Consider the following 19,756-nt stretch of genomic DNA (forward strand, 5'->3'; position numbering starts at 1 on the left):
GAGAAAAGAAAATGGTAATAGTTGTGCTTATTGGTAAAAATCAATGCTCAAAAATGGAAGCATTTTTACCTTTAATGACAACGTTTATGCTTTTTAAAGAGAAAAGCCATATTCCTACGGTCTCAGAAGGTTAGGACACACGGAAAATAAAAACAGTCAGGCTGAGAAGCAGGAGAGCTGGGTTCTAATCCTAGCCTTGCCACTAACACGACATACGATGCTAAGAAGTCATTTTGTCCCTGTAGACTTCAGTTTTCCATCTGTGTAATGAGAGAAGCAGGCTGAATAATCTCTAAGGGATCTTTCAGTAATAAAACAAGGTCACGGGAACTTTTGATAAAGGTCCTAAAAACTCCTCTACATCTCTGCAGTCTCGTTCTCCTGCCAAAAGCAGAAAAGATTACCATTAAGTGGAAGTAAAACCAGTCAGAGTTTCCAGTAAAACACCACGGCGGAGGCTCACTAAGCCCAGATGCCTGGTAGCTTCTTACTTTTGATTTCCCGGGGCCCAGGCTTAGTAAAAAGCATGAGTTCTATTTCGGGTTCATTTACCATGGGAAAGGCCCTGGCATTTCCAAAGGTGATTCTGCCCCAAAGCTGTCTGTGTTACCCAACCTGCCTCTCTAGTCCTGCAGAGAACCACAGACTGTCAGAGCTGGAAGTGGCCTTGGAAATCACCAGGCCCCTTACGTGTGGCAGGGAGGCCCAGCAGAGGAGGTAACTTATCCAGGCCCACAGGATGGGCCAGGGCAGAGCTGAGACTAGGATGGAGTCTCCACACTCAAGCCGGTGCTCTCTCCAGGGCACCCAGCTGTCCAATGCCTTAGCACAGCTAGTCTCAGCTTCCCCAACTAGCATTATCTGAAAATGCAAGACGCCTGCATCATAATCCTGAAAAGGATGCCATTCATATTTTTTCAAGGAAAACACAAAAGAAGGTCAACTTCAGAATAATTTCTCACTCATTTCTGTACAAAACAGGCATATAATCTCTGGCAGTAATTCTCAAAACAACAGCAGCCCCAATGGGAACTTGTACTTAGATCCTACGATAAGGACTCAACCCGGGGGGAATATTTAATTTTGTGTAAATAGTCCTTCACTGTTCTCATTTCATTCCTGTTTAATAGACTTAAAAACATCAGCATATTTGGTTCTAAACCAAAATGACTCATCCAGTTGGCTAGGAGGATGTGACAAGGCATAGACAGGGGATTGATTGGCTTAATTTGTATTTGAGGTTTTTTTTAAAATTAATATTTAGGGGCGCCTGGGTGGCGCAGTCAGTTAAGCATCCAACTCCTGATCTCAGTTCAGGTCATGATCTCACAGTCTGTAAGTTCAAACCCTGCATCGAGCTCTGCGCTGATGGTGTGGAGGCTGCTTGGAATTCTGTCTCTCCTCCTCTCTGACCACCACCCCCCCCACTCGTGTGCACATGCTCTCTAAATAAATAAATAAATAAACTTTAAAATTAATATTTAGTCTGAGGTCCATACTCATTTGGTTAACACCTTTAGACTGTTAACTGATAATCTATTTTTAATTTAACAATCTGTTTTGTATAGCACACCAAAAGCAAAACCACTTGCCCCTTTCACAAAGGAAGCAACAAGAGCTGCAGCAGGATTGATTGGTGGTGACCCACACAGCCATGCTCCCTTGAGATGGTTCCAAAACTCTGGTCAAGGCTATAAAGCTGGTGCACAAAGGGCACGTTAAGAACCGGCAGCCAAGAGGCCGGCGTAGGGTCCACACACCCACCCCCTTAGGCTCCCCTGACCCCACAGGCCAGGCTGAGAAACCCAACTCTGGACTTCAAGTTCTCTTACCTGAGTGAATCGTCGGACTAGGCACGTCTTCCCCACACCAGCATTGCCAATTAAAACAATTTTAAACAGGAAATCATAATCTTCCATACTCATTTACACAGCTGCAAGGCAAACACAGGCGAGAGTGAGATGGGGCCTGGTCAGACTTGCCCACAGAGCACAAGCTGTGCCAGCCTCGTCTCCTCGGGAACCACGGATCTGACTCATTCGAAGAGCAATTTAATGCTCTTCAGATTAACGGTGATCTCGCCGGCGAGACAGGAACACAGGTGTTTGGTCACAGATGAACTTTATTCCTTCCCAGTTACCTCATGCCACAGAGTGCAAATGATACCAATGGCCTTTCACCTGGTAACCTTTATTCTTCCAAGTCGTGGGGTCACAGGTCACTTGTGTGGCAGGATCTGTTTTCTTTCAGCATTGAAAGGAGATTACAAACCCATGTGCAGACAAGCTGGGGATGCAAGGAAGCAGGGACAAAGGAGAGCCCATCCAAAGCTTCTAAGTGGTTTATGCACATGTGGTGTGTGTCCCTGGGAAGAATGTCAACGGACGGGGACACTGATTGAAGGGAAGGAACTAGGAAGAAATCTCGCAGTCCCCCGTAAGTCCTGGATGAGTTGGAGTCTTCACCGTGGGAGTTACGCCATCTTTCCCCCTACCTCCACCGCACGGCCTCCTGCCAGCCAGGCTGACACCACAGCACCTTCCAAAGTGCCTGGCTCCTCATTCCCATGGGCTGTGGCATGTGTCACTCCCTCTGCCCAGGATGCCCTCCCTCCTGCCCTTTCTGCGCCACCAAGTCAATCCTGTAAAGCCCAATATAAGCATCTCTTTTTCTCTGAATTCACTGCTCTCCCCCAAATAAAGTCAAACACTTTCATCATCCCTCTGTCCTAAAACCAAGTGTCTGCTTCATCCTTGAGGGAAAGGATTATATCTTTTAGCTCTACTTCCCTAGGCCATGTGTGGGGCAGTTATATTTAGTAAATGTCTACGCTGTAGAATTAAAAAGTTAATTAGTAGGTCTACTGCTTGAGTATAAGCCTTAGTTTCTCCAACTGTGTTGAAAAGAATACTACATGCTCTACTTCAGAGGACAATTGTAAAGATTTTTTTAAAAAATCTCCAGAAGAACCTTCGTATGCACAAAGTTCTATTCTGGTGAAAACCATTATTATCTATTGGGTTCCTACTATAGTACTGGGCAAATCATGGTAGGAAACACAGAGATGAGACAGTCTGTGTCCTGGACTAATGTGAGAAAAGTCAGACAACAACCACAAAGTCAAATATATTTCAAACCAGCAGTGGAACTCATTTCATAAGGCGCAGGCAGAGCAAGCCTGGTGGGCTCTGGAAGAAGAGGAAAAGAACACTCACTGAGCCTATGAGGGGAAGGGTGCTTGGGAGAGCTGGACAGAGCCTCAGGATCACGCCTACTCGGCAGAGCTGAAGCTCTCACTCCAGTGAGCCCTGTCAAGTAGCTAGGTGGAGGAGATTCCCTATGTGCAGAGATGATTTCTATGTGGGTTTTAACTCATCCTTGGAAAGATAACTGACAACCAGGCCAATATGCATATGGCAGCTCAAGGGTTCTCTCTCAGTTTACTGGGCCTGTGAAGGAAAAACAGTTCTCTGTCAAGGGTCCCCCGTTGTTGAATTCACTAATGTGCCAGGCACTATACTTGGCACCTTAGGTATATTTCCATTTGTCTTTACAAGTCTCTGAGGCTGGCATTTATTAATGTCACCTATTTTACAGGTGAGTAAACTGAGGGTAGCCTGAAGTCATAAAGCTAACAGCCAGAGTTCAAGTTGAGAAGGCACAGGTTGTCATCAAAAGAATTCTAGCTTTGGAGCTAGAGAGAATTTAGGTTCAAATCCTGGCTCTACTATCTTCAAGTCTATGCCTCTGAATAAGTGAAGAATTTTTGGAGCCTCAACTTCCCCATTAACAAAATGGGGCTAATTGTAATGTTTGAAGGAATTCTTGGAAAGCCCCAAAGATCTGGATCTTAGTCACCCGAACTCCTCAGTATGACAGCTGTTCTCCATGGTCTGGCTTCTGCCTTCATTGCAAGCTGACCTCTCACCACTCTGCTCATACTACGTGCTCTAGGCTTACTGGATTTCTTCAGTTCCTTCAGTGCATGGGGCTGCATTCCCCTTCAGACTTTCACATACACTGTTCCTTCTGCCGAGAACATAGAACACAACCTCCCCTCACCACCCCCAGCCCAGCTAACTTTTATTTCTGCTTTCAATTTCACCAAAAGGTCACTCTCTAGTATGCTTCTCTGACCTATTAGGAGGCTGACTCCCTGCTGGACACTCACATGATACCCTCCCCTGTCCTATAGTCATGCTCACCAAGCTTTACTGTACTGATTTATTTATATCTGTCTTATGCTCCAAGTCCATCCCTCAGCACCTCCGCCCTATATACACACGTGCGCACACATGACTATAAGCAGCATGAAAGCAATGATGTGTCTATCTGGTTGAGTCACAATCCTAACCCTTCCCCATCGGACCCACTGTCATCTGTGCTGCTGCCACCATCACCACCGCCACCGTCACCACCATCTCATTCTATATTATTAACTCATTTAATCCTCATAGCACTCCTAACAGGTGAACACCATTAGCATCCTAACTTGACAGATGGTGATACTGAGACACAAGAGAAGTTAAATAAGAAGCTGTTAAGGTCTCACTTAACTGGTGGAGCTGAAATGCAGACCCAGGTAGCCTGGGTCTAAGCCCTCATGGACGTCTTTAACACACTACGTGCAGTGCCTTTCCCAATGCCTGGTTTGTGGCAAGAGCTTAAGAAAGATCTGATGAATTGAATGATAAAGGGCAAGCACTCAATAAAATATGATTTTCTTTTTATGTTCCCTTCTGGCTTCACATCCAAAACTCTTGCCACCACACTGTAGTACTTTAATTAAGAATCAATGAGGCGCCTGGGTGGCTCAGTCGGTTAAGCGTCTGATTTCAGCTCAGTTCATGATCTCACGGTTCATGGGTTCAAGCCCCATGTCGGGCTTTGTGCTCACAGCTAGCTCAGAGCCTGGAGCCTGCTTCAGATTCTGTGTCTCCCTCTCTCTCTGACCCTCCCCTGCTCATGCTGTCTCTTTCTCTCTCCCTCAGAAATAAATAAAACATTAAAAAAAAAAAAGAATCAAGGACAAACTCCAGATAAAAACTCAGGAATGCAGTATGTTCATTAAAATTCAAGAAAGCTTTAATAGTGAGAAGAAAACAGAACTCAGACATAGGGACAGGGATAGCACAAATACGTGGGGCTCCCTGGGTCCCACACATCCCACAACTCGCTGCCTTCATAAGCCAGTGAACAGGCAGCACAGGACTGGACAGTGTCCTTCTGTGCGTGGACTGTTTGCCACACATTTACTCCTCCATCTTTGGCAGAGGCCCAAGACACAAGGCAGAGAAGTCAGAGAATGTCCAAATTTAAAGGCCTGAGAAACCAGGTTCCTAAGAGGTGTTGAAATTCTGCACCTTCAGGGAAAGAAGGGGAAGAATTACTTGGTCAGAGTCAATGCTGACAGTCAAATCTCATGTGGCTACCACCTGGAGAGAGCCACAGAGGATAAATTAAGGCCCTTCTCCTTTCTATAAGAAATTACTTTAATGCTCTGTTGAATACTGTTGTTGTTTTTAAATAAAGCTCTGGGGGAAAGTGTTTGGTCTCTTTGAAAACACGGGCTGTCTGTGGCTACGGCTGGACTGCACACTACGGGTTACCTGCTGTGGTCACCGTGCTGTCTCTAATAGAAAACACATTGCTGACTGAAAAGCTCACAGGATTCTCTGAAAACTATGCTGTGAGGAAGCCCTTCTGACTGGTAAGTAAGGTAACAGCTCTGGCACTGCCAGTCACCATGGCGAGAGCATCCCAGGAGGGGGAAACCCATTCAGAATCAGTTAGTGACACGCAGCGCTAAGTTGACAACAAAAGTCACACCTTGTCTGAGGAGCAAACATGTCAAAAGATATGCTACTGACCAAGCACTATTCTAGGGATTGTTTTTAGTTTGTTTTTTTTAATTTATTTATTTTGAGAGAGAGAGAGCAGAAGAGAGTGGGGGGAAGGGCAGAAAGAGAGGGAGAGAGGAAGAAAGAGAGAGAGAGAGAGACCCAAGCAGGCTCTGCACTGCCAGCTCGGAGCCCAGTGCAGGGCTCAAACTCACAAACCATGAGATCATGACCTGAGCTGAAGTTGTACACTTAACTGACTGAGCCACCCAGGTGTCCTATTCTTGGGATTTTACATTCTATCATTGTCAACGATAATAATCGCTGACACTCATTTGACGCTTATAATGTGCCAGGCACTCTTCCACATGTGGGTACTCATTTAATCCCCACAACAATCCTAGGAGGTGATATCATTATTATCCCCAGATCTGACTCCAAAGCCTGGCTCCTCCTGAAGTAGGATGCTGCTGTCCCTGTCCCGCGGTAGACAGCACTGCTGACTTGTCCTAAGGGCCGGAGACTCAGTTGAATGGAACCCCTCAATGCCTGTGAACTGCAATGTTCTAGAATCTCCCTCCTCTCGAAGCAGCACACCCACACTGATAGGGCCACACACTGATTCCAGATCACACAAGCATTACACCTCACAGTGTCCTCTGACCCAAGGTCTCTTTGAGGAGCTGGACCCTGACTTTCCCCTAAATACCACTCCCACAATTCATTCATCCATGTAACTAAGTACTGGGCATGAGGCAACAAACAGGAATACTACTCAGATAAACCCGCAAAACCCCAAACATCATAATCACCAAAGTAGCTCTAAATAAATGGATATGTGAATAAGATTCACAGGAAAAATAGATGAGGAAAAGAAAAAAATGCATTTAAAAAAGATACAGTAAATGAGGTGTACTATGAAAAGAAAACATTCTAAAGCAATGTGATTTTGGCAACATAAACCATTTATCAAAGTGACCTTTAAAAAAAACACACTGTAGCAACATGGATGGACCTTGAGGGTGTTATGCTGAGCGAAATAAGTCAGGCAGAGAAGGACAAATATCAGATGTTTGCACGTATAGGAGGATTAGGAGGAACTTGACGGAGGAACAAGGGGGAGAAGAAGGGCGGAAATGGTGGGGGAAAGGGAGAGAGGCAAACCATGAGAGACTCTTGAATGCTGACAAAAACTGAGGACTGATGGATGTGGGGGGAGGGGGGGATGGGCATGGAGGAGGACACTTGTGGGGATGAGTACTGAGTGTTATGTGGAAACTAATTTGACAATAAACTATTAAAAAAAAAAACACACACTGTATTCCCTGTTGCACAGTACATTTCTCCCCTCACCCATCTGGGCTCAGTATAACAGATAAAGTCAAGGCTTCTGGTAAATGGTGGCCTCATCCCCTCGCCCAGTACCACTCCAGAAAATTATATTTTGGGGAGCTTGTCTTTGTTCAAAAAATCACATGTCTCATTCAAGTCCTTTACACTTTCAGGGTCTCAACCTTGAACTGTAAACTGGGGGGTTTGGGTAAAGAGGTGCCACGGCCCTTCTCAGGACAGTGTGTGGGGCCATTCTCTCATGCCAGAGAGGCAGCATGGGTAATGACACCAAGAGACCTGGGTCTGCGGAAGAGCTGTGTAAAGTCTCCTCACCCATAAAATGAGGATAACAGAATCTACTATGACAGTCACCGAGTTGCTTGACAGACAAATAAGATAATGCATGGAAAGTGACATTCACAAAATATAATCATCAAATGTCATACTTGACAAGAGTCATATATGACAGCATTACATATACTGATTGCAGAAAATACAGCCAAAGAAGAAGGAAGAGAAAATCACTTATAGTGTCTTTCCATAACCATACCTCTGCGTGGGGATAACATACATTTAACATTTTGGTATACATCCTTCTAGTTATTTTGTTTATATACACTGACCTGTACATGTATAGCTTTTCAAATGTATAGATTTTAAAGACAAAAACAATTATAACATTATGCAGAATTTTTTGTTTTCTAGAGAAATCAGAACTCGGTCTACAAACAAAACTGACTACCAAAGACCCTCAGCATTCATTCAACATTTGCTCCCGTGAACCTAAATACTCCAGAAAGGGGTGGCAGAAGGAAAGCTTCACAGTGACCAAGCTTTGAGAAATACTACATACTATCACTCAATCTCGAAGATTTAAAAAATTCTAGGGATGCCTGGGTGGCTCAGTCAGTTAAGTGTCCGACTCTTGGTTTCAGCTCAGGTCACGATCTCATGGTTCATGAGTTCAAGCCCTACATCGGGCTCTGCGCTAACAGCATGTGGTCTGCCTGGGATTCTCTCTCTCCCCCTCTCTTTGCCCTCCCCCTTTCTCTCACAAATAAACTTAAATAATATTTAAAAGGTTCTAAAAGTTCTAAAAATTCCCATCATGACCCAGGATTTACCATATGTGATTTTAGCTGAGAGTTCTTTTCTCATCCAACATCTTTTAACAACAACAAAAAAATCCTTTGCTATGTAGTAAACATTATTTTATAGCATCTGAAATCAGGGCTGCCATCTAGGTGGGGTTGCTACATGAAAGAAAATAAAATAAAGAAAGGAAAAGGGAAAGGGAAGAGGAAGGGGTAAGAGAGGGAGAAGGGGAAGGGAACGGAAGGCCCAGATAAATTTCAATTTCAGATAGCAACGAATAAACTTTAATGTAAGTTTGTTCCAAATATTGCATGGCACATACTTATACTAAAAACTTATTAGCTGTTTATCTGAAATTCAAATTTACTGGGCAATACTACCCAGAGAAAACTCAAGTAGTCAGATCTAGTAGAAACAGAGGCGCCAAACACAGTATCATGCCTACCCAGAAGCTGTGGAGGGAGATCGGCAAGGTATGAGAAATAAGATAAGCCTGATGAATCAAAACCAACAAACGGAGGAATAAAAAAGGGCAACAAGTAGCATTTGAAGAAGGTATTACTGAGCTTGGGTATTTTAGACTCTGAGTCACACTCCAGGGACCAGGTTCGGACCGGCACACAGGGCTCTGTGGGTGAGTCTCTCCCTTCTGGACAATCCCAGAGCACTGTGAGCCTCTAAGTACATCTCCACATGTGCACCTGCCTGGTGCGGGCGGCTGTGCTGCACACATTGACTGCCCCTACTGTACTGTCCTTAAGGACAAGAACCATGCTTCAACAAGACACTCACGTCAGCATATTCCAGTGCCACGTTCAAGCAGACACTGAATTGCAAGCATTTGATCTTTCACTCTAACAAGGTTCTGTCTCAGGAAGCTCATTAGTGCTTAATTACTAGAAAGCAATTACTAAACATTACTATAATCAACTGCTGCAAGCTCACTTGCTTTACATAAGCTGCTAATTTCATGTTATTGCAAGTTAATCATTCTTCTTGGCCAGAGATGTCAAACACCCACCTGTGCCATGGCTGCTCCTCATGCACTGGGCCATAATCTCCAGCGTTCTGACGTGGCCCTTTACAGTTTACAAAATGCTCTCACAGACATGATCTAATCTGCACCTGCCAACAATCTCATGAGCTGGTTCTTAGCACTCATTATACAAGTGAGAAAACTGATGGTTTAGGTAATGAAGTGTCACCCTAAGTCATACACTGGTGACTTGCAAGGTGGCCTCTGCATCCTAGCCACCTAGGATATAAGGATTTTACATTCTATCACTGTTAATAATAATAATAATAATAATAATAATAATAATAATAATAATAGCTAACACTTAATTCAATGCTATTATGTGCCAGATACTCTCCTTCATGTACATACTCATTTAATCCTCACAACAACTCTAGGAGGTGGGTACTATTATTAATACTCCCAGCTTACAGAAGAGGAAACTGTAAGCCTCCATCAAAATTACACAGCTAATGAGTAAAACTGCCAGGATTCAAAACCCACGTCTTTCTGGGAAAAAATTAAGTTGGAACTCTGTCTCATTCTTTATACTAAAATAAATTCCAGATGGATTAAAGATTTGGATTTTGAAAAATGAAAACATAAGAGTACTAGAAGAAAGCATGGTCTATGGAAAATCTTAAAGTATGAAAGGCTTTCTACGGATTACTCAAAATCAGGGCCATAAAATAGATCAACCAATTTGACTAAATTTTTTAATTTCTTAAACATTCACTTATTTTTGAGAGACAGAGAAAGACAGAGCAAGAGTGGTGGAGGGGCAGAGAGGGAGACACAAAAACTGAAGCAGGCTCCAGGCTCTGAACTGTTAGCACAGAGCCTGATGCGGGGCTTGAACTCACGAACCGTGAGATCATGACCTGAGCTGGAGTCGGATACTTACCAACTGAGCCACCCAGGTGCCCCTTGACTGACTAAATTTTTAAAAAATTCTGCATGGCATGGGGTGCCTAGGTGGCTCAGTCCGTTAAGTGTTAGCTCTTGATTTCGGCTCAGGTTATGATCTGTGGGTTATGTGATTAAACCCTGCATCCAGCTCCGTGCTGAGTGTAGAGCTTGCTTGGGATTCTCTCTCTCTTTCCCTTGCCCTTCTCCCCGACTTTTGCACACACACATACACACACACACACACACACACTCTCTCTCTCTCTCTAGAAAAAAGAAAAAAAAATGCTGCATGGCAAAATAAAAGAGGAATTGATTAAAATATCTGAAATACATGTAACTAAGGGCTAATTTCCTTAAATGCTTAAAGAATTCCTATAAATCAAAAGAAAAGTTGAATAAGTCAATAGAGAAAAATGAACAAAGGACATGAGCAGACAGTTTACAAGAAGGGTAATAAAAAGGCACTTATATATTTTTTAAATGATCAGCTTTACTCCTGAGTAAATTCAAACTCTATTTTATAATTATAATTCTAAACAATTAAGATTATAATTTATAAGGGAAACTATAGTAAATTCATAATCAGAAGCCATTTTTCATTTCAGACTGGCAAAGTTCACTCTGTATGGGAGTACAGAGAAATGGGGCACGTGTATACCACTGGTAGGAAGTAAATCAATGCAACCTCTATGGAGGGCAATATTGATTTAAAACTAAAAAGGCTATTACAAACCCTCTGACCCAGTAATTCGACTTCTCCGAATGAATCTCTTCTACTTACATAATACATGTGTACAAAGACACATGTAGTAGGATATTCATTGCAACAAAGTTTGTACTAACAAATATGAAAACAACCTGAAAGTCCATCAGCAGGAAAATGGTTGTAAGATTATGACAACTATACATCACTATACTATGCGGCCTGCCGTGGACATCTGCAAGATGCATTAAGCTAAAGAGGCAAGGTAGGAAATGGTGTGTATGGTATGAAAAGAGGGCATTCAATTATTTATCTGTATAAGCATAAAATATCTCCGGAAAGATATTAAAGAATACTACTAACAGTGTTTGCCTCTGGAGAGGCTGTAGTTTCCAGCTCTAGGAAAGGGAATAATCTCCAGCTCTTAACAAATTGTGTTCCGACCTTCCATCCGGTCTGCGGTAGTGCTTGAAAGGCAGGACGGTTTTCTTAAAACAGTGAGAGAAGTCATTTAAGAAAAAATCTGTTCGGGGTGCTCTGTTTCTATCTTGCTGTCCTTTTCTTTGCTCTGCTGCACCCCTTCACGTGACAGGGAAGGAATGCCCTACCCAGCCTCAGGGGTTGTCCTTTCCGGGCCGTTCTGTGTGCCACTGCTTTCTCTCCCTGTCCCAGCACTCAGTTCCTACGTGGTGGCTTCATTCTTTCATACCAACGGCCTTCAAAACCAAGCATCCATCCTATCACAACCAAAACCAACGGATAGAGCAGTAGTCTATTTATTTCGCCAGTAAAAACAAAACTCTCACACATTTGTATCATGTATTACAGCTCAGAAATTACTCACTGCACTCTGAGACAGAATCTTCCTGAGGAAGGGGGAGGAGGGGCCTATCTTGTTCTCCTCATTTTACAGAAATGGGATTTGGAATCCAAAGAGTGACTTGCCTCAAGCCATACAGCATGTGAACAAGAGAGACAAAAGAGCACATAAGGTCCCCTGACTCTAAAGCAGATCTGCCTCTAGGACAAACAAGTCTGACAAATATAAATCCCTACTGGGCAAGGCCACAGGCATAAGCACCAGGGGAGGCTGACATGGACCCACGGATGGCAAAGAGCTCAAAAGCAGTGCTTGGGAATATTTTTTTAATACACGTGAAAAATAAAAATAAAAGATAAGGTAGGCCTGAGGCCTCCACAATATCATTCTCAGAAAGCAAGACAACAAAATATTTTAGTTTAGTCTTTGTATATATTACCTTTTATATTTTCCTATTTCCTAGAAATACACAATAGATTTGGAAAACCAGGCCTGTAAGGGAAATGAAAGTGAATCCATGAAACAGCATTTCATCAGTACTAACCAAAGCAAATGTCTGAATTCTCTTGCTGAAGTAACTGGCACTCTTTCACTTTCCACAGTAAGAAAGCATCACTGTACTGTGCACAGATTTTATTTTCCTCAGAGGTGAGGGGAGGAGGGAGAGCCACTGTGACAGAGGCATTTGGGCCCCCAGTCAGTCAGCTCCCCAGGCAGCACTAGTTTGTTTGGTTCCAAAGCACTGGGGCGCAGGTGCTTGGCAAAGAGTCTTGGATGCGCCAGGAAATCCTGGCACCTTGTTTCCTGGGGGAAAAGAAAGCTACCTTTCCCATTCATTAATCCCTTTCCAAGATGGGGAGCTTCTATATGCAAAACATGTTTGTTGAACTGATCTAAAAAAAGCCTTTCCAAACCCAACGTGCTGCTTCCGTCTTCTGCACAAGCAGGCCAGGCTCCCTCCGTCATCCTTCTCCAACAACAAACAATATCACCCTCAAAGAGCTCCGGGGGTTTGTCCCAACGCCCTCCCCTCTGTGTTCTCTAAGTTGGGGGCTGTGTCTAATCTTCCCTCTGCAGAAGCTTTCCTGCGCCTGTTTGGCTGGACCGGAAGGGCCTCCTTATCGGCACCTTCAGTCTCCTCCTCTGGGCTGAGCACACAACACCCTGGTCAGGCAGCCAGGGGGCAGGGCTGTGGCCCACAAGTGGGCTCAAGCACCTCCCTCAGCCTTAAGGACCCAGGGCCTTTCAAGGACAGAGGTGTCTCCCTCCCTGCCAGAAGACTGTCATTCCAGGCTGGACCCTTCCTGCAGCTGTTTAAACAGATTCCCTCCTCACTGGAAGCATGAGAAAAAGTGAAGGGGAAGCAAATGTCCCCATGCTCTGGGACTCAGACGGGTAAGAATAAAATACAGGAATTCTCCCAAGTTGGTCTCTCAAGTTTGTGCTAGTTCCTGTGTCACTCAGGAGAATGACTATTTGTCTAGAGCCTATGTCCTTGACACACACCAGCCATTTCATCCTTGAAACAGCCCTGTCTGGGCAAGGAGGGGTAGATTTCTCACTTACCATTACTATCAATACTTTTACCTCTATAGAGCACCTCAAGTTTGCTAAGTGCTTTCCTGTAAAGTATCTTATTATTTGCATTCTAGAAAATTCCTATGCAAAAGATAGAGTAGAAATTCTCACTCAACATGGCCACCCAAGACACAGGGACATACACAGCATGCCATAAGCCATCTGTCATCAGTGCCTAGAGATGTTCTGTCAGAAATGTAGCTTGAATTCCCCCCTTGGCATAACTTTGTCCCTACCACAGCAATCTGGCTCAGACCTAGCCCAAGGCTTAGCTGTCACCCAGCCAGCCTGCCATGGACTTCTAAACAGGTGAAGTATATAAAGTGGCACCGCTTTCTTCAACAGCAAGTTTTCAATATTCTTCAAAAACCTTCGCAATGTCCATAATCTTTGATCCAACAATTCTGCTTCTGGGAATTTCTTAAGGAATCATTCCAAGATGTGTACAAAGATTTATTCACAAGTTCATTCCAGTATTACTTAGAATTGATCCCAGAATGGAGAGAGAAGCAAAATCACTATCCAAAAATAGAAAAGAGGTTATAGTTTTGAATTTTTTGAGCCACATGATGTAACATTATGAAATATATACTTTGAAGAAAGTACCTTTTTAAAATGCTTACCTCTGAGTAGTGGGATTATAGATAATTTGTTTTCTTTATATACATCTTTTTAAAGGTTTTCTTCAATAAACATGACAGAAATAATATACCTTATTAAAATATCATAGAGGTTCTGGTCACCTGGGTGGCTCAGTCAGTTGACTGTCTGACTTCAGCTCAGGTCATGATCTTACCGTCCATGAGTTCGAGCTCCAGATCGGGCTCTGCTTACAGCTCAGAGCCTGGAGCCTGCTTCAGGTTCTGTGTCTCCCTCTCTCTTTCTCTTTCTCAATCTCTCTAACCCTCCCCCACTCATGCTCTGACTCTGTCTCTCAAAAATGAATAAATATTTAAAAAATTAATTAAAAAATATCATAGAGGCTCAATACTAGTGAGGGGAACATGGGACAGACACACATGTACACAGCTAGTGACCATCCACATTCAGTTGGCTCTTCTAGACAACAGGCTCTTACTAGGTACAAACCAAAAGCCGTAACAGAGTTCAAACCTTTCATGCTGTGAGCTCACTGCTGGGAAGCCACTTTAAGGAAATAACTGAACAAACTCAAAATGCTAAATGTACAAAAATGTTCATTACATCTTATCTACAAGAACTGGAAACAATCCAAATGTCCAACAAGGGATAGTTCAGTACGGAACATCAACACCATGGAATGTGGGGCAGCCATTAGAAATGCCAATTATGAAAACTATGTGGAAATATGAAATAATGTTGGCAATAGGCTATAAAATAAAAAGAATACACAAAGCTTCATTTGTCAGGACTGCAGCTATGAACAATAATCATGTATGTGAACAAGGACATTTTAAAAATAAGAGCATGTCATGTTAGGATTATGGGATTACAGAAAACTTTTTAAGTTTTGTCCTTTTTTTTTTTTACAAGTTTTTGTATGCACCATACACACATTTTTTAAAACTTGGAAAACACAGAAAAGAGGAAAATAAATTACCAAAAGGAACACAACTCCTGTCAGCATTTTGACATGTTACTCCTCCCTGTCTCTTTTTCTTATGCACGGGGTGGTTTGGTTTGGTTTTTCTCACTATAATCATGCCAGTGTTTTCTTTACAGCAGTTATAAAATCAATTCAATTTTTAAAAAAATAATCAGTGAAATTACCATAAGTCCTGCAAAAGAACATAGCAGTGGGTTTTTTTCAAGTGCTTTCAAGAGAACTTACCTAACACAACATCTATTTGTAAACAAAAAACAGACGTATTGCACCGTTGTCACAGGAGATGGATTGATCAAAGTTCCATAAACACTTACAGCGGTCTATTTCAATAGTCACGGGTCAGGAGCAGCGAGAATACTGTATTACCAAGGCTGACATAGTGGGAAATTTAGAAGGACTTTTACCAGACTTGGAAGACAAAAAATACAATGATGTACCAAGTTTTCAGATCAGAAAAAAAGCGTGAAGGGAACAAATCCAATCGGTCACGAGGTCTGGAATATTTCACCTCCTTTTTATCTCTCACATCCTTATTCTCCAGTCCAGCTGTCCTGACTTCACTGAGGCCAACCTCTCATACCTTGGCAGCCACAGCCCTGTTCTCCCTCCATGTCACAGGGGCTCCTCCGGGGAGAGACACGGAGACAGGGAAACTCACTAAGCAGTGCCTGGGCTCTCTGCTGCCCATGAAGTGAGCGCGGGCCCTGGCAAGAGTGAGAGGGGAGGCTGAGCTGCGGAGGCGCTCAGTTTCTGCAGGGGTGTGGCACTTCTGTGCTTTTTGAACAACAGGGCCCCTCCACACACACCAACTAGTCATCTCTTCCATGCATTCTACCAGAGACTGCCCTCTGTCCCAAGGCTAGGGGAAAAGCTGAGGCCTTGGGCTGAGCGGGACACGAGATGCCACTGCTTATGAGGCCAACCTCGCTCAAATACTCCTCACTTCAAGGAGGAAGGTAGCTGCATTTTTTGCCTTAGAGGCTTTTAGCAGCTAACCCATGTACAAGATGCAGTGCAATTCCACTGCAACAACGTGACCACGTCAATCCCACGCTTCGTCTCCTTGGGGGTGCCGGTGGCTCACACAAAGCTGTCTGCGAGAGGAAGTACAGTGCCCTGGTGAAGAGGGCAAACTTCTGAGCCAAACGGCCTAACCGAGTCCTGCCTCTGCCCTTTACGTGCTGAGTGGCCTTGGGCAGGTTCCCTATTCCTCTTGGTTCCTGTGTCTCTTTATGTGTAAACAGGGATGATAACAGTACGTACCTCGTAAGATTATGGCGCATATTAAAGCAATTCATAAAAAGCAAGGAATAAAGTCTAGCAGATAGGAAGCACTTAGTAAATGTTAGGTGCTGTTCCTGTTATTGCTATTGTTGGATAAAGTTCAAGTTCTCTAGCAGGGCATACAGAGCCATCCATAACCTAGGTCCTGGCCATCTCTCTAGCTGTTTCCTGTGACCTTTGAGTTACCACTGCCACTGCGATCACATAGCCATGCCAGGCTCCCAGAGGGCAGACCCCAAGGCAGGTTCATCCCTCCCCATCTTTGCTTACACAGCCATTCTCTCCTTGTTGGGTGATGAGCAGATACAGATTTCTGGAACATTCCTTCCTCCTGCATGTGGATTAGCCACTCCCGCCTTTGTGCCTCCACTATGTTCTACTGAGACTCTCTTCATAGACACTTTAGTATCCTCACTGATTTATGTATCCTGTTTCCCCCACTAGACCTTAAAGACAGAGGCCCCTATGAATGTTTAACTGTATCCCCATTGCCTGGCACTCAGTTGATCCTAAATATTTATTAAATAAAAGCAAAATAAATTCTGATCAGAACACACAAAAGCTGGGAACGCTATTCAGAAAACCTAAACACCAGGATTTGGGAGTCAGATCCCAAAACACTGACTCTAAAGAGAGTTAATTGGAAAAGATCATATAACCAAAGAGAAGAAGAGAATCATGATCTCCCAGAAGAAAGCCAAACCTTGTTATCATGTAGTTGTCTCTGTGTATATTAGGGGATGGGGACAGAAGTGACCTTAACAATGGTTCTAAACTAGTTGATGTTGACTATTCATTGAACAGTACTTTTTAAACTTTTTCTTTAAGGAAAAGTGTTGAGTTACAGTTGATTGGGAAGTACTTTTCACCTTTTAAAGAGTGTAAACTGTCTCAATATAAAATACTACAGGGGACCCAGGCTGTAAGAAAAAGAATTCATCTTTGTTGAATGTCTATAATGAGCCAGATGCTTAAAAAATAATCTATTTTGGGAGCACCTGGGTGGCTAAGTCAGTTGAGCGTCTGACTTCAGCTCAGTCATGATCTCACAGTTTGTGAGTTCAATCCCTGCATCAGGCTTTGTGCTGACAGTGCAAAGCCTGCTTGGGATTCTTCTCTCTCCTATTCTCTCTGTCCTTCCTCCACTCACTCTTCCTATCCCTCTCTCTCATAATAAGTCCACTTAAAAAATAATATATTTTCTATTTATTAAATACAATATGCTGGACATAGAACTATTCACTTCACATGCATTATCAAGTTTGACAGTGTAAGCCCTAAACAACGCTGAGACGTAAGTATTAGGCTCTCCATTCTACAGATGAGGAAAACATGCTCAACCCATCCCATACATTGTAGCGAGCATCTACTGTGTGCAAGTACCGATACAGGACTGGAGAGAGAGCAATAAACAGACAAAGTTCCCCCACTTTGTAGAGTATACATTCCAGTTGGGCAGTAAACAGAGCAATGAATGAATGGAGAAATGAGCATATACATTAATGAACAAGAAAAATATCAGATAGCAACAACTGCAGGTAGAGAATTAAAATAAGAAGGCACAGAGTGACTAGACACTCTATTTTTTAAATTTTTTAATGTTTATCTTTGAGAGAAAGAGACAGAGAAGAGAGAGAGAATGAGAGGGAGAACAAGCAGAGGAGGGACAAAGAAAGAGGAAGACACAGAATCCAAAGCAGGCTCCAGACTCTGAACTGTCAGCCCAGAGCTGGATGTGGTGCTCAAACCTATGAACTGCGAGATCATTACCTGAGCAGAAGTCGGATGCTTAATGGACTGAACCACCCAGGCGCCCCTAGATGGCAATTTTAGGGTGGGGTGTCAGAGAAATCCTCTCTGATGTGACTGTATTTACAATGAGATTTGAACAAGAAAGAGTCAAGCATATACAGATTGGAAGAAGAGCATTTTAGACTGAAGGACAAGCTAGGGCAAAGTCCCTAAAATGAGAATGGACGTGGCAAGTTCCAGGAACCAAAACCAGCACAATAAGGCTGGTGCACAGTTTGCGAGAAGAGGGCTGAGAGAGAGAGACGTGGGGCAGGTCCAGAGACCTTGATCCGCCAGGGGATGGATTTCATTCTGAGTGCAATGGGAGGCCTGTTGTAAGGGGGCAGGTAGGGAGTGTAGCACAAACTGATGAACAGTTTTAAAGATTTCTCTGATCTCTCTAATGGAAGGTATGATGGTATGGATACAAGCAGAAACAAGGAGTCTAGTTAGGAGGTCACTGCAGGTGGTCTAGGTGGAGGATGATACGGCTTGGACTAGGGTGCTGATAATGGAGATATGGGAAGGAGATCAATTATGGAATGTTTCTGAAGCCAGAGAAGATAAGACTTGCTGAAGGAATGGATAATGATGGAGAAGAAAAAAAGAAATCAGAAGCAATGCATAGATACTTTGGCTTGAGCCCTTGGGGAGAGAGTAGCACCACTTATTAAGACAGGGAAGATTGAAGGAAGAACAAGTTTTGGGTAGAAACAAAGTCAAGAGTTCACTTTCGGCTATGTTAAATGTGCTATGCCTCTTAGACATCTATCTGGACATGAGTCTGGACTTCTAGAGGAAGTCTGAGGATAAAGATACAAATTTGAAGGTCATAAACAAATGGATGTTATTGAAAGTCATTGGATTAGAAGACAACACCTCTTCTTTACCTCAGAGAAGGGAAGGGGGCCATTTCAGAACATGGAGCACGTTACCATTTAGAGGTGGAGGAGATAAGGAAGAGAGCCCAGTGTGGTAGGAAGAGACCCAGGAAAGTAGAGTCCAAGAAAACAGTGAAATCAGCCTTGTCAAATGCTGCTGAGAAAATGAATAAGATTGAAAGAAAGCAGTGGTCTTCAACTTGGCCACATGAAGGTCATTCATTGACGGACGCTGGCAATGGTCCTGGTGGAATAATGGGCAGAGATTAGAGTGAGGAAAGGTGTCAAAGCCCAGACTGTGGACAACGTGTAAGTTTTACTGAGAAAAGGAACAAAGAAACTTGAAGACAGAGGGGGATATAATGTCAACAGAGGAGTAAACTACATAATGAATTTATTTGGCAATAGCTAAGAGACAAAATTAGAAAACATTTTGGAATTTTGGATGTGGGGGCATTGTTTATTTTCAGATAAGAAATAACGGAGCATACTTATTTGCTACTGAGAATTACCTAGTGATGAGGGTAAATCTGATGAGAGCAGAGAGAAGGGGCATAATTATAAGATCAAAGATCTAGAAGACTCGGGGCACCTGGGTGGCTTAGTCGGTTAAGCATCCGACTTTCGCTTAGGTCATGATCTCGTGGTTCGTGGGTTTGAGCCCCGCGTCGGGCTCTAGGCTGACTGCCAGCTCAGAGCCTGGAGCCTATTTCAGAGTCTGTGTCTCCCTCTCACTCTGACCCTCCCCTGCTCACGCTGTCTCTCTCTCTCCTAGAAATAAATAAAAATATTTAAAAAAAAAAAAGAAGACTCAATCTTAACAAAATTCATAATGTACCCAAAGTAGAATTGGTAGTCTGGGAAGCTGGGATACTAATCCAGATCTGTTCTGACTCATAAGTGCATCCTTTTTTTTTTTTTTT

General features: G+C 43.2%; 1 protein-coding gene across 1 annotated transcript in view; it reads right to left on the reverse strand.

The window, feature by feature from the left end:
• Positions 1-19,756, reverse strand: part of RAB30 (RAB30, member RAS oncogene family) — a 79,935-nt gene that overhangs the window by 14,981 nt on the left and 45,198 nt on the right. The window contains exon 2 of the mRNA XM_077776195.1: positions 1,833-1,933. Coding sequence (XP_077632321.1) covers positions 1,833-1,925 — 93 coding nt within the window. The 5' untranslated portion in view covers positions 1,926-1,933. The remainder of the gene's footprint in view (positions 1-1,832; positions 1,934-19,756) is intronic.

The sequence above is a fragment of the Crocuta crocuta genome, unplaced genomic scaffold, assembly GCF_008692635.1.
Source record: "Crocuta crocuta isolate KB4526 unplaced genomic scaffold, BGI_CrCroc_1.0 scaffold332, whole genome shotgun sequence".
Lineage (NCBI taxonomy): Eukaryota > Metazoa > Chordata > Mammalia > Carnivora > Hyaenidae > Crocuta > Crocuta crocuta.